The 13,829-nt window shown below is 38.9% G+C and overlaps 1 protein-coding gene across 1 annotated transcript in view; it reads left to right on the plus strand.

Moving 5' to 3' along the window:
- ryr2b (ryanodine receptor 2b (cardiac)) overlaps positions 1 to 13,829 on the plus strand; it is a 58,624-nt gene that overhangs the window by 26,059 nt on the left and 18,736 nt on the right. Inside the window, exons 51-76 of the mRNA XM_072390794.1 lie at positions 585 to 675; positions 800 to 940; positions 2,686 to 2,849; positions 3,098 to 3,176; positions 3,365 to 3,454; positions 3,767 to 3,904; positions 3,981 to 4,058; positions 4,239 to 4,314; positions 5,020 to 5,143; positions 5,479 to 5,591; positions 5,941 to 6,017; positions 7,067 to 7,188; positions 7,428 to 7,477; positions 7,614 to 7,674; positions 8,120 to 8,367; positions 8,821 to 8,902; positions 9,276 to 9,406; positions 9,483 to 9,803; positions 9,893 to 10,130; positions 10,540 to 10,627; positions 10,742 to 10,828; positions 10,944 to 11,105; positions 11,488 to 11,550; positions 12,303 to 12,419; positions 13,290 to 13,402; positions 13,637 to 13,733. Of these exons, the coding sequence (XP_072246895.1) occupies positions 585 to 675; positions 800 to 940; positions 2,686 to 2,849; positions 3,098 to 3,176; positions 3,365 to 3,454; positions 3,767 to 3,904; positions 3,981 to 4,058; positions 4,239 to 4,314; positions 5,020 to 5,143; positions 5,479 to 5,591; positions 5,941 to 6,017; positions 7,067 to 7,188; positions 7,428 to 7,477; positions 7,614 to 7,674; positions 8,120 to 8,367; positions 8,821 to 8,902; positions 9,276 to 9,406; positions 9,483 to 9,803; positions 9,893 to 10,130; positions 10,540 to 10,627; positions 10,742 to 10,828; positions 10,944 to 11,105; positions 11,488 to 11,550; positions 12,303 to 12,419; positions 13,290 to 13,402; positions 13,637 to 13,733 (3,151 nt within the window). The remainder of the gene's footprint in view (positions 1 to 584; positions 676 to 799; positions 941 to 2,685; positions 2,850 to 3,097; positions 3,177 to 3,364; positions 3,455 to 3,766; positions 3,905 to 3,980; positions 4,059 to 4,238; positions 4,315 to 5,019; positions 5,144 to 5,478; positions 5,592 to 5,940; positions 6,018 to 7,066; positions 7,189 to 7,427; positions 7,478 to 7,613; positions 7,675 to 8,119; positions 8,368 to 8,820; positions 8,903 to 9,275; positions 9,407 to 9,482; positions 9,804 to 9,892; positions 10,131 to 10,539; positions 10,628 to 10,741; positions 10,829 to 10,943; positions 11,106 to 11,487; positions 11,551 to 12,302; positions 12,420 to 13,289; positions 13,403 to 13,636; positions 13,734 to 13,829) is intronic.

Genomic DNA, 13,829 nt, shown 5'->3' on the forward strand with positions numbered 1-13,829 from the left:
GGGACACTTCCTTCTCAAGTCATGAAACCTTCTAACATTTTGAAGAATAATTATGTAGTGCACCCGTGAATATAATCTCTCTTTTTTCCCCCCCTGCTGCCTGTCAATTAGGAATTATTCTGTTACCTTCTTTTTTTCCATTGATCTCATTCTGCCGTAAAGAGAACAAAACAAAAAAAACACCACCAGATAAAACAATCTAAGCATAACAGTACACCGTTATTCCCAGTGATATATGATTCTCTTCATAAATCTTTATGCATTTTGACCATAAATCCTCCCTTTTTCATAATGGATTTGTTAGATCCTTCAAGTCTTTCTGGAAACATTACCCCCTTCCCATGTGACCCAACATGAATCCAGTCATTATATTTAATTAGTCACTGTGAAGTCTGTTTTTCACAATTCAGATAGCAAATGTAATAAACATGTTGAATTAATTAGCTTCTTGTCCGGCTAAAAATATTTTTGTCTCTCTTCAGAGATATGGTTATTACGCTTATTCATTGTGTCATTGCGTGTGTTTGTGTTGGGGATGGAAATGGATTTTGTGTGATTAATTCTGCATTCTTTGATATTCCCAGTAAACTCCAGCCATCTATGATGCAGCCTCTTCTTCGCAGGCTTGTCTTTGATGTTCTTCATCTCACAGACCACAGTGAATTGCCGCTGAAGGTGGAAACTTAAATTGGACTCGATTACAGTTTTATATAAATGTCAATTAGTTGCCCAGGTTTAAAAAAAAAAAACCAAAAAAAAAAAACCCCCATATATTTTGATAATTTCTTTCATCTTTCAGCTCTTGACCAGTCATTTTGAGCAGAGGTGTAAGTACTACTCCCAGGCTGGCAGGCAGGGTGACCAGACTCTGGCTTCTGAAGAAGAACTCCACTTATCAAGAAAGTTGTTCTGGGGAGTGTGTAAGGCCTTAGCAAAGGAGGTAAGCATCCTTAATGCCTAACGAGATATTGATATGGTATCGAAATAAGTTTAAATTAGAATATTTTATTTCAGCACCAAAAAGGAGGCCAAAACATTTATATTTTTTTCTCTTTAAAGTGATCTGTTCATTAATTCATCAGCTCTCCTCCTTTTCCAGTTTATTTCAGGAGAAACACAAAAATGCACTTCTAAAGTTCTCCTTTAGCATACTTGGAAAAACCTGAGTGGAGGGAGATGTAACACTCTTGAGAATGTCAATTATTCATATGCTGGTATGAAACCTCTTGACTCTAAAACGGACTAGTTGGAGATTTGTGAGAGGAATAATCAATGAATGCTCTCTCAGTTCACAGTAAGCACACAATAAAATATTTTGACAGATGCTTACTTGAACGACTCAGAACAAGAAAACACCAAAGTGAAGTTTGATTATTATACCATACTGTCACAAATGCTGGGGTTGGGTGCAAGGCGTGGTGTGATGAAAGTTGGACCCAGATGCAGATATTTTTCAGTCAAGTAAAACTTGATTTATTCAAACACAAAAACAACACGAGGCACGGCTGAGACGGAAACAAAAACCTAACTATGACTGTGACAAAAACCAAACCTGACTGCGAGTTTGAGGAAAACCTGACTGTAACTGAGGGAAAACCTGACGGTGAGGATCTGGCAGAGTGCATGAGGGAACCTGGAAACTAAATACTGAAGGGAGGTGATTAGTGATGGAGTGCAGCTGAGGGGGAAAGCACAGGTGAAGTGAGTGAACACAAGAAACCAAAGGAAAACATGGCAAAATTAATGACTAAACCAAGAACTTAACACATAATAAAACTAACAGACGTGACATAAGGAAACTACGGCAAAACTAATGACTTCAACCAGGAACTAAACACCTAACAAAACTAACAGATGTAACACATCTCCCTCCACTCAGGTTTTTCCATGCTCTTTAGCTTAGATGTGTGGTATTTTTTTTGTACTGTACTGATTAAAGCTCAACTTATTATTTATTTGAATGATGAGGAAAACTTTGACAATTTGTTATCTAATTATGTTAGCTGGTATCCTGCTGTGCATTTACAGCAATGTTAAAAAGCGTGTTGCCATTTTGCTTTAAGCTGACTTCTTTTTTTCTCGACAACATGAGAAATTTCTCATATTAAGTTCCAGGAGTTGAAGCTAAATTTTAGAGTAGAAATGAGACTCTTGGCCACATGCCTTGATTGCTACATGATGTAGCCCTACTTTTGCATACCAGTATGTGAATTTGACAGGCCTCATTAGAAGAAGTATTTAAAGGTTTATGAAATCAAAAGCCTAATAAACACGAGTTAAATAAATTGCCTTCATCAGCAGGCCAACACAACCCAAATGGATAAATGACCCCACATTTATCCCTTTAATGGTGTTGTGCATGTGTATTCCTGTTCTGCAGTAAACCAAACTCTAATCAAGGAGTCGATGGATGGAAGAAATCTGATAACTGATCAGCTTCTAATAAGTGTTCTTATTAGAACACTTTTAATAATAACACTTATTATTATTGCAAATTATAATATATATGCCCCCCCCCCGTTTCAAAGATAGTAGAATAAGATGACAGACTGGTAAAAAAAATCTTTCAGATCTAAACTTTCTGTATGTGTTTAAGTTAAACCTATTTTCCATTGTATCCTCTATTGTCGTACCTTACCCTGTTCTTTCTCTTCTTCCCTTCCTTTCCAAACTGTCTGACTGAAGCCCTACATGCCTCAGTTGTTTAGGCTGTGTGTGCAGTGCCTTGTTGCAGTTTCCAGAGCTTTGCCTCCTGACCATGTGGACCCAAGCTGTTTGTCTGAAATGGACAGAAAATCTTCCATAGACACAGATGGACACTTCGACCTCCAACCTGTAGATATCTCCTAGTAAGATACAGACCAGAAATCTTCATTATCTGCAGACGAGAGAGATCATGTTAATTATAAGATGTTTTTAAGCAAACCCGACCTGCTTTAGAAGTAGAAGCTCAGATTTGTTAGACCAAATTAACTTTGTCACAGCATGTGACTAAAAACATTTTTATTGTGCTTTGACCGTCATAACGTGCAATTGCCATCGGATTTGTTGCTGTATAATAGGACTAAATACTGTATTGTATTTTACCCTGCATTAGTGTGTCTGTGCCAGAGAGACTGGAGTTTGTTGTGAACAAGTATGCAGAGCATACTCACGAGAAATGGTCTCTTGACAAGGTAATATCTCAGTTACTGTTCTTCAGAGCTTAACAGTATGTTAAATTTAGCAAGAAGCTAACAGTTGATCTTATAGACTGCCCTGAACCACGTATAAATACATTTCTAAAATAACTTTTTACTAAAACTGTGTCAAAACTTATGTGTTGGTTTTGTATTATTTTTAATGAATCTGTTATGCCTGACAGTTTGCCAATGGCTGGGTTCATGGGGAGCAGCTGTGTGAGACCACCAAAGTTCACCCACTCCTCAAGCCATACAGGGCTCTAGCTGAGAAGGTAGATTGAGAAGTCAGTTTTATGGTTTGTCATATAGACAAATGTACTTCAATAATGAAAGTGTTGAACTGTATTACCCCAGAGGCACTTGCATACTAAATGTGGTGCGTGTTATATAAAATATTCATGCTGTTCAGGGTTTTTCAGTTATTACCCCCCTGCCATCTTTACAAAACTTGCTGCAAGGAGTGAGCAGCACTTTTTAAAAAAAATTCTAAGTTTAAATGAGTCTTGCTCGGTGGCTGTCATTTAATGACCACTGATTTTAGTTTGTATGTATTAGAGTTGCTATTTTTTTATGTGCTAAACCAGGACAAGGAGGCATATCGTTGGGCAATAAAAGAGACGATAAAGAGTATGCTGGCCTTTGGTTGGACCATAGAGAGGACCAAAGAAGGAGATTCATTTGGCTTGCATACCTGTACTCGCAGGGTCTCCCAGTCTGGACAGGTGTGTGTACCCCTAGGCCACATTTATTTAACCTCCAGTTTCTTTTAAGTAACCAGCCGCTTGTTGTCTATCTAAGCTGTCTTTTCAAGGAGCATCAACCTTCAGCCCTAAACCATTGGACATGAGTAGCATCACCTTATCATGGGACCAGTGTGTAAGCTCTAAACGTATTAATTGCCATTTATTCAATTTAAAATCATGTTGAAATTAGGTCCTGCTTTAATTCTACTTCACGATCTGCAGAATGGGTAATGTTTACCCTTTTGCAAGTTCTGTTATTTGAAAAGAAATGTATACTTTGTGTTGTTTAGCAAAATAATATTCTTGTCTCCAGGCTATGGCTGAACAATTAGCTGAAAACTACCATAATGCCTGGGCTAAGACTAAGAAATCTGAACTTGAGAGTAAAGGTATATCATGGCCTTTGATATTATCATTAAGATATTTTTCTTTTTTTTATTTCTTTTTGAAATGGGATCATGTGAAATACTTATGATTAGTCTGTGTCTTGGCTACAGAAGACAGCCTACAGAGCACTCCCGGTTTGATGAAACGGAGGAATTGTGATGGCGTAGCCCAGCTAAGAGCTACTCTGATGGGGACGGGAGAATAGTGTTATTTTCCGATATCTAAAACGAGTAAAACCTCATAAACCCTTGCAACAGATGGTTGTTTTCTTTGGCAGAATATTTTCTCAACCCGTGAACCTCGGTGTTACTGGTCAGTGATTGCTTGTACATTGGCTGTGTATTATCTATGCAACATGGACATTCTTGAGTTGAGGAAATACAGTGCCAGTGTAAATACCTGCCAGAAGTTAAGGTGAGGTGAAGTGAAAATCCATAATTGTGTTGCTTTGGAAGATGAAAAAAAAATCCCTTTTCTACTGTTCCTGTTTTGAGCTGCTGCTTGCTTAAAAACTATCAGCTCCCCTTCCTGCTTCTCCAACTAAGAGTGCTCTTATTGCTGTCTACAACAAGTAAGCAATGACTCCTCATAAGTACTTCACACAGCACCACTTCAAATAACCACAATGTCCCTGTAATCTCCTCTCCTCTCAGGAATCACTGAAGGGCTATTAAAGCTTCTTTCCTTTTGACCCATTCCCATTTCAGGAGGGAGTGGCCATTCAGTGCTGGTACCCTATGATACCCTTACTGCCAAGGAGAAGGCCAAGTTTAGAGAAAGAGCCCAGGATATACTCAGGTTCCTTCTGCTCAATGGCTACTCTGTGTGGCGGTGAGTGCTGTACAGAATAAGCTTATGATTGAGTGTGAAATGGGAAGAAGCAAGGTGTTCCATTTTTATGTATTGCTCTCCTAACAATACTGTGAAGCAGGTACAATAGCAATCACATCCCAGACTCCTGGCACCCTCTTGTGCAGGTCACAAGCTGAATTAAATCACTACCACTGCATCAGATAAATTAATTGACTCTTTGTCCCCCTACTGCAACACTGCACTGAAATTCTTGTACATACATATTTTTTTGTAATAAAGCACACGGTTCAGATTATAAAGTATTGAATGTGTGCGCTCAGTTATAGTCCTGTTTGAATGCACCCCCTCTACAGGGATCGGAAGACTGTGGAGGACTTTCCAGCCATGGCTAACTGCTTTGGATACACTCTGCTGCAACGATTGCTGTCTCACACTGAGGAGGCCCAAGAAAACATGTTGAAGCTTGGTAACAAGATAGTCTGCATTGTTAAGGCAAAAAAAAAAAATGATGATGAATGAAAAATGTGAAAGTAATTTTGCAATATATTCGATCAACTTGTACCACCCTTTGTGGTACTGTATGATTACAGCATACTGTAAAAAGCCTGGGCTTTGAAGCTTCACAGTTTATTTATGAACATTAGGGAACTGTCTCCTCAGTCTTCATTCTTTAAGTTTGCTCCAGGGTTGTTTTGATTTGTGCAGTTTGGGTAATATCTGAATATGCTAATCTAAGAAGATTACATTGAAACCTACTGTAAATGCTGTCATGTATACTTTTTTTTTCTTATTTATCGTCCTGACTTTCTTTTCAGAGGTGATACAAGCCAGAGGTCAGATTTCTAAAGGAGAGAGGGCTCCAGACCAACAACCAGTCATTTTTTTTCAGAAGGTTTGCCTCATCTCAAATGCAAATCTAAACCCAGTCAAAGTCTACTGTGTGATAAGAAATCTCTGACATTGATTTAGCTCCCCTCAATTAAATTTTTCCAGTGCCCTTTTATTTGTTCTCATTAACCTTTTTTTTCTCATTTATGTCGTCTAATTAGTTTTGTTAGATGGTTGCCACGGGCAACCCCTCTAAGCAAAGCCCTTTGTGGCCGTATAATTTATTTAACCATTTTGGAAATCCATGTGGGCGTTTCGATTGCCATCAGGACATAGATTAAAGCCTCCCACACTTCTCTGCCTCCAAGTAGGCAGCAATGAAATGGGTTCATTTTTCATTGATGGGACCCCCTGAGTCAGACCCAGCCAGCCAAGACTGTGAGCAGTCATGCTTCTCATCTCGACACCCTGCAACTCCCACTCAGTCACAGTCTCGCATGCATTCAAATAGGCATATTCTAAATTAGTCTCTCTTTCTGTTCATCTGTAAATTTTCAGCGCGTTTTACATGTTGGGTCTGACAACAAAATTATGTTTACGTCTGGAAGGCTGCTGCCTCCATCAAGCAGGTGTCTCATCTGTAGGCACTTTCAGAATTGATTCTGTGATTAATTATATTATTGCTTGAGTGTTTCAAAGGATTTAAAAGTATCGTCATAATACAGGTCCCCTAACACTTTGATTCCCTTCCAAAACCATGAATGCCAAAGAAGGGGGAGCCTTGTTAATTTGGAGTTTGGGATTCAGCCAATTTCAGCTGACAAATTTAAATGGGGGATCTAATAAGAGAATATGAGCTATTTTCTTCCAGATGTGTTTAGCACTTATTTGATGTTTTGGTGAAATCCTGAAAAAATAATTATTGTAGAATGTGATTTCTCATCAAGTGTTTAAAATGTGTCGCGTCAGTGGGGCAAACTGGCAGATAATGTGTGTGATGTCGTCAAATAGTGGTTTTATTTATTTTTACAATTTGAAGAAATCCAAAGGAGATGCATGGAATACATGTTTATTTGATAAGTGACTGTTGGCTGTTACTCCATTGCTCCACAGGTTGTCCTTCCTCTTTTGGAACAATATGTGAAAAACCATCGTCAGTATTTCCTGTCTGACTCATTATTCTCAAGTGACAACAGAAGCCATGCCTTAAAAAAGGAAAAGGAGATGGTTGCATGGTATGCGTCACCCCTAACCAAAAAAGTTAAAATTGCACAATGCAGTATTTTATATGTTTTGTGCTTGAGTTGTCATTGTTATGTTGTCATCGAACAACATAATGATTAACACAAGCACAAAACGTAGTAATTGAGCAGTTTTATTTATTTATTGGATTTGATCATTCTGTGCTGCCAACCCTCTGATTTTGTGCCTTGTAATAACTTTCCCATTTCTCTCATTACTTACTTACATTTAGCCTCTTTTGTAAGCTCGCATCTCTCGTAAGACACAGGATCTCACTCATTGGTAAGGATGGTGTGGAAAAAAACCCACTTGTTTTTATTTGTTTATACATCAGTTGTTCACTATGGTCCTACTTTTCAAGTCTGTCTGTGTATTTTCTCTCATGATTTGAATGTACTGGGTACCAATGTCTTCTCAGGTACTGATACCCCAGCAGTTGCAAGCTGCCTTTGTGTTCTGGCGCAGGCTCTGGATGCCAGGTAGCGAGATGGCACGACTGTCACACTGCCTAAATCGGTCTTTTCACTCTGCCTGCGGTTTTATCAGTTTTGCACCACCATGTCTGGTGTAATTGAGCCACTGATACACTGATGGTATCTATATGTGGTGGATATCACTTTAACCCCCTAAGGACGCCTCTGAAGCATGACTTTGCCCAATTTTGGCTCAGCAGAGATTGATATCATTAAGACTTGTCGGATGAATAGATTAGCAAGTTATTTTAGTCAGTTTACTTGGTTTCATTTTCACAATCCAAAACTTTCTCCACATGATAGGTTTTTGAATTTCAATTTTCCACATCTTTCATTGATGTTGTTCCTTTTACAATATCTACTTTTGTCTAAATTAATTATTCTTCATTTTACCACGCCATATCCAGACATTTCTGTAAGGTAAAGGTTGTTTTTTACCCTCTGTTCCTAGGGCATTGGTGAAGTCAGCCCCAGAGTCTATCCAGACATCTCTGCATTCATTTTTTGAGGCAGCTGCTGTTGATTTAGAGATGACTGTGGAAAAGATTTCTGAAACCTTGGTCTCCGTTCCTCAGAGTAGAGGCCAGCTGGCTCGAGGAGTAGCCAAGGTTCTCAGTTACACAACATCCATTCTTCTCCCCACCCTCACTTCCCTTTTCCATCATCTTGGTAACCAAAACTATGGAGTGGACCTCCTGGGTAAGGACTACTCTTGTGTTGGCTTTGCTGTTGGAAGAATTTCTTAAAATGTTTAAGATTCTGTTTACACCCATAAACACACAATTCCAAATGCAGCTTGTAAAGACACCTTCAGTTATCTTAGTATAGCATCTCAGCATAACAAACATGCAACCGCCTCATGTGATTTCATTACTCTCATCCATTTACCTCTGTATGCTTAGGAGTAAGATGAACAGCTGGTATCCACACCCCTGAAATTATTTGGGGACCTTCCTCGTCTTTGAAATCAGTTCTCATTAAGAGTTTCAGTCATGGCAACAGAGCAGCAGGAGCATATCATCTCCATCACTAACATCCTGACCCTCGACATATCATTCCTCACCTGAACCATCAGGCATTCAGCTAGCTCAGTGTCACTGGCTGTTTTTGAGAGAAAACTTCTCACTTTTCAACATTATCTTATCTTTCCAGTTGACGGTATCCAGTTGTCCTGTTACAGGATCTTGAACAGCCTCTACTCTCTTGGAACCAATAGCAGCATCTACATGGAGGGGTACTGCTTGTATTGCTACATGATTTAAAAAAAAAAAAAAAGATATGCTAATGTCGCTTTTGTTACAATCTTTTGTTCTAGAACAGCTACCTCATAAGATATGAGCTGAACAGTTTTAGCCAAATCCAAATTTCTCTCCTTAAGGTGCCCCTTCTCTTTAAGGAATCAACAAGCTGTGATCATCTTGCCCTTCCACTGAGCCATTTGTATTGTTACATGACAATACTGCTTGATCCCAAAAGAGAAGGGGCGCTTTACTGCTGCAAAACAGAATGTGGAAGGGCCAGGTAGAAGATTTGGAACTGGGCCTATGCCTATATTGTCCAAGATATGGTTGTTGAAATCTGAGTCCTAACTATTCATTTCCATACAGGCATAGGTCAGCAGCAGGTGCATGTCTTGCAGCCTTGACTGGAGCTTTTCCTGTATGCTTTCTGGAACCAAGCCTAAACCAAAATAACCCATATTCCATCTACAATACCATGAATGCTACTGAGATAAAAGGTAAAGCATTGATACTTTTACATTTGTCCAGTTAAAGGGCACAACGGCACTGTCAATAAGCTCCCTCTTCCATTAGATCAGGGACTGCCAGATCAAGTGGAGGACATGTGTCCCCTCCTGCCTTCTTTGGGACAGGCACTGGGAGAAGCAGAGGAGTTGGCCTGTGCTGGAGCTGGAGCTCACCAGGCTCACTACATCCATGTTGCCGAGGTCACTTTACCCATGTTGTGTAGCTACATTTCCCATTGGTGGCACAGGGGCCCTGAAGGCCTGCCAGAAAGCCATGTTTTCACCTCTGTCAATCCTCAGCATGCTAGTGATCTAATTGGCTACATCCTCCGCATCATCCACAACCATGTGGGTGCTAGCAAGGGGGACTGGATGAAACAGCTTGCAGGTATTGCCATAATATACAGTGTCGTGCTGGTTGTGTGGATATGTTTAATGATTTCCAGTCAGTTAAGCAGTCTGTCATTCCTATCTCAGTTTTTTCTCAGCCAATCATATGCAAAGCACAAACTGAGCTGCTGAAGAGCCACTTCCTGCCACTGATGGAGAAACTGAGGAAGAGGACAGAATGTGTTCTGCTAGAGGAGGAGCAGATGAAAGCAGAAGGTTGTTGTACATCTGAAGAAGAGCTGCAGATACAGGAGAAGTACACAGTGCTGGTCCGAGACCTCTATGCCTTCTATCCACTCCTCATTCAATTTGTGGATTCTAATCGGTAAGTTTTTAACAAGAGAGGTTAAGGTTTGAAGAAGCATGGTTTCCTTCTGGGGGTAAAACTTTCAAGAGTAAACTGGAGCATTTATAGACTCAGTGGAACATGAAACCTATTTACTATCACATAATGATATTACCTCTACAGTAATAATTGCCTGTCCTCTGAAGTCCTTGAGATACCCATAGAACAGCAAATTTTCCATTTGATAAGACTGCAATTCATTGAGAAAAATCCCATTTTTGTAGAATTAGTTTAGCAGCTAGTAGTGAATTATATAAAAATTCAGCAAACTTTTTTTTAAAGATGTATTTTAAAAAATTTTTTATTTAAGTTATCATTTGATGCTTGGCTCAGCTTTACCAGGAGTAAATTCTCTGATGTTAATATGTTTTGTTCTGTCTTGTCCCAGAGCCAGATGGCTGAAAGATCCGATCCCTGAGGCTGAGCAGCTGTTCAGTATGGTGGCAGAGGTCTTTATATTCTGGGCCAAATCTCATGTGAGAATGGCACACAGTGTTATTTATTCATGCACCTGCCATTACAGAAAAATGCAAGCGAATATTCTGCTACATAAACCTTGTACATTGTCTTCACTTGTGTTTTTACAACAGCATTTCAAATGGGAGGAACAGAATTATGTGGTCCAAAATGAGATCAACAACTTGGCTTTCTTGGTCTCCAAAGACAAAATGTCGAAGGTGAGCTATGCATATAGCCATTTGCAGGAACTGCATCTCTAATAGCTTTGACAGTACTTGTAGTCCTGTTGAAATAACAAAAACATGCATGTCTTCATGGCTTCGTGCTGCTTAGTTCAACCTTGAGAAGAGGAGGATGAAGAGGAAGGGGGATCGTTATTCTATACACACCTCTCTCATTGTAGCTTCCATGAAGAGGCTGGTCCCTGTGGGCCTCAGGGTTTGTTTTCCAAGTGACCAAAGTCTTATCGTGTTGGCTAAGGACAGCTTCTCTCAGGTCAGTTGGAGATAAGGATGATATCAACATATTAAAATCCCCGTCTCAGAAATTTGCTTCGTTCAATGTAAATGTGTTAAGATCTTTGCACATTGATATTTTTCACTAGAATGACAATGGAAATTGTAATTATATCGCTCTTTACATTACACGGAAACTCAGAAAAAGTCATAAATAGACATAGAAATACGTATGTAAATGGCCATAAATGTATGTAATCATAGAAAAACCACAGTAAATGAAGGGTTGATGTCAGGGAAGTGCATACAAGATCAAATGCACACATATACATGGTTTTGATTTTGGTTTTGACATATTCAAACCTAATGCATCTTCACTACACAGTTGTGTGTCTAATGTCAACAATGTTTCTTCCTTACAGAAAAACAATGAAGATGAGATTCGAGAGCATATTATAAGTTGCCTTGGACATCTTCAGAGTCAGGTATTGGCCGTCACATCATTTCTGTTGTTGGTTTTATAAACATTTGTCTGTATTTTTCATTTTTTGTATGACTAAAGATTATTTGGGCTTTTGTTTGTTTGATTTTCGCAATATTCTGAATGTTTTTTTTTTCCTTTACTGAAATGCATTTAACATGCATTTAACTTATATTATATATAGCATCTTAAACTGCTCTGTCAGCCTGTGAAATCCAAAGCTGTCATTTTAATGATATCACTAAGTGATTCATTCCTCACCAGAGATTTTAACGTGACATTAATGAGACTAATTTATGCAACATTATGCATGTATCATTTCTGCTTGCATAAGCCGTTAATAAAGATCTTTATTCATAAGTCAGTGATCAAAATCGATCCTTTGTAATAAGAAAATTAAACTTTTTAATCGAAAATGTTATCCTAGTTTTGAATGGTTTTTGGTTCATCCTTTGGTTGAATGAACTGATGTTTTCTGTTAGATTGTGCACAGTGAGTCTTTATTGTTTCTTGTTTGATGATATGATTCAGGAAGTCAAAAGCACTTAAGAAACCGAGATTTAGAACAACACCTTTATTTATTTATTTTTTTTTTCAGCATACAAAACTCTTGCATTTATTCTTAAATGTGTTTTCTTGGTAACGGTGCTTGTTCATTCTCTTTTCTGTTTGCAATAGATCAATAAACAGGACCTCTCCATTAGCCTTTCTTTTGGAACAATAGAAAGAAAATGTGCCATTCTTCTGTTTTTACAGGCATCGAACAGAATCGGGCAGGAGATACTTAATGCAGAAAACCAGCTTGAGAACAAGACACAAAGAACTGTTGACAGGATTCTAAAAATAGCTCGTGTCCTTTATTACCTGGATCAGGTGAGCGTTTTCATTCTATAAAGAAAAAATCCTTATTAAGGCTGTTCTTGGTCTCCCTGGCCTCTGAAAATACAGTGACACTGAGTGCATCCATCCTCCTCAATCATTAGACACTGTGAAGTGAATTGTATTTGATCAGTGAAGTGAAGTCAAGTGAAATGAAGCAAGCAATAAGTGCTGCTGAACTGCCTTTCTCAACATCCAGCAGTGTCAAGACAATTATTTTTTATGGAAATGTGTTTTATGTACAAACTGCATTGTCATTATGACAGAACACTTCACTTCTGATTGAATTTGAGGGGTGTTGTTATTGACATCCCAACAATACCTCAGATCTCTCCTGTCTCATTCATCAAGCTTAAAGGTTTAGATGTCTACATATTTTTATATTTAACTTCTAATGAAACTGATTTTTTTCATAAACTAGCACAATGTGGCTAATTATGAAAGCAGCACCAGATCAGACACAGTTTATATTTCAGTTCAAAGCTTTGCTAACTTAATAGCGGGTTTCCTGCAGTTTGTTACAGTGGTAAAACCATCCTTTTTTGTTTTCTGCTAATATAGTCCTCTTGTGTATGTGTTTATGTTCATGCCTTGAGACATGGCTCTTGAATTGACTCCTAGCAACCTCTGTTTGGCTGCTCCACTGTGGACTGCAGTCATGGCACGGTATTTTCATGCACTACATATGTTGCACAGCTGCTAGTATACAGCCTCTTTTATACACTGTTATTAATTAGCACATTATGATGTTAGTCAGTAACTGGTAAGGGACAATGGTGTCGTCTGTTCGCCGAGCCCTAATTTACGACAGCATATTAGGTTACTTTAGGGTCACGGGCACTTTAAATGTCTCTTGGTTTTCAGGTGGAACACCCACAGAGAAATAAAAAACCTGCATGGCACAAGGTGCTATCTAAACAGAGGAAACGTGCAGTGGTGGCCTGTCTTCGGATGACTCCCCTCTACAACTTACCCAGGTAAAAACACTCGGGACTTCATGCATTAAACTGATCAATGAAGCTCTGCGTGGGCTAAAGTATGTGAGAGGTTTTGCACAAATTCTTTTTTAACAATCACCCTTGAGCTCTTGAGGAACGAGTACTGATGGATCTAATGAAAGCCCTTCTGTCAATAAATAATTTTCTCCTGTCCTGGTTGCTGTTATTTTAAGTTTTCCCTCACATTTCTTCACCCTCACCTCCTCCCTGTAGGCACCGAGCTGTCAACCTATTTCTTCAAGGCTACAATAAATCCTGGATATCAACTGAAGACCACAGCTTTGAGGAGATGCTTGTGGGGGATTTAGCTGTGAGTTGAAACAGGAGGCTTGTTGGCATCCGTCTCAGTTAAAGATATTATTGTAACTTGTAAGAGTAAACCAGCCTTATATTTAGAATTAACAGG

This window comes from Leuresthes tenuis, unplaced genomic scaffold, assembly GCF_036924035.1.
Source record: "Leuresthes tenuis unplaced genomic scaffold, fLeuTen1.0.hap1 SCAF_8, whole genome shotgun sequence".
NCBI classification, from domain to species: Eukaryota; Metazoa; Chordata; class Actinopteri; order Atheriniformes; family Atherinopsidae; genus Leuresthes; species Leuresthes tenuis.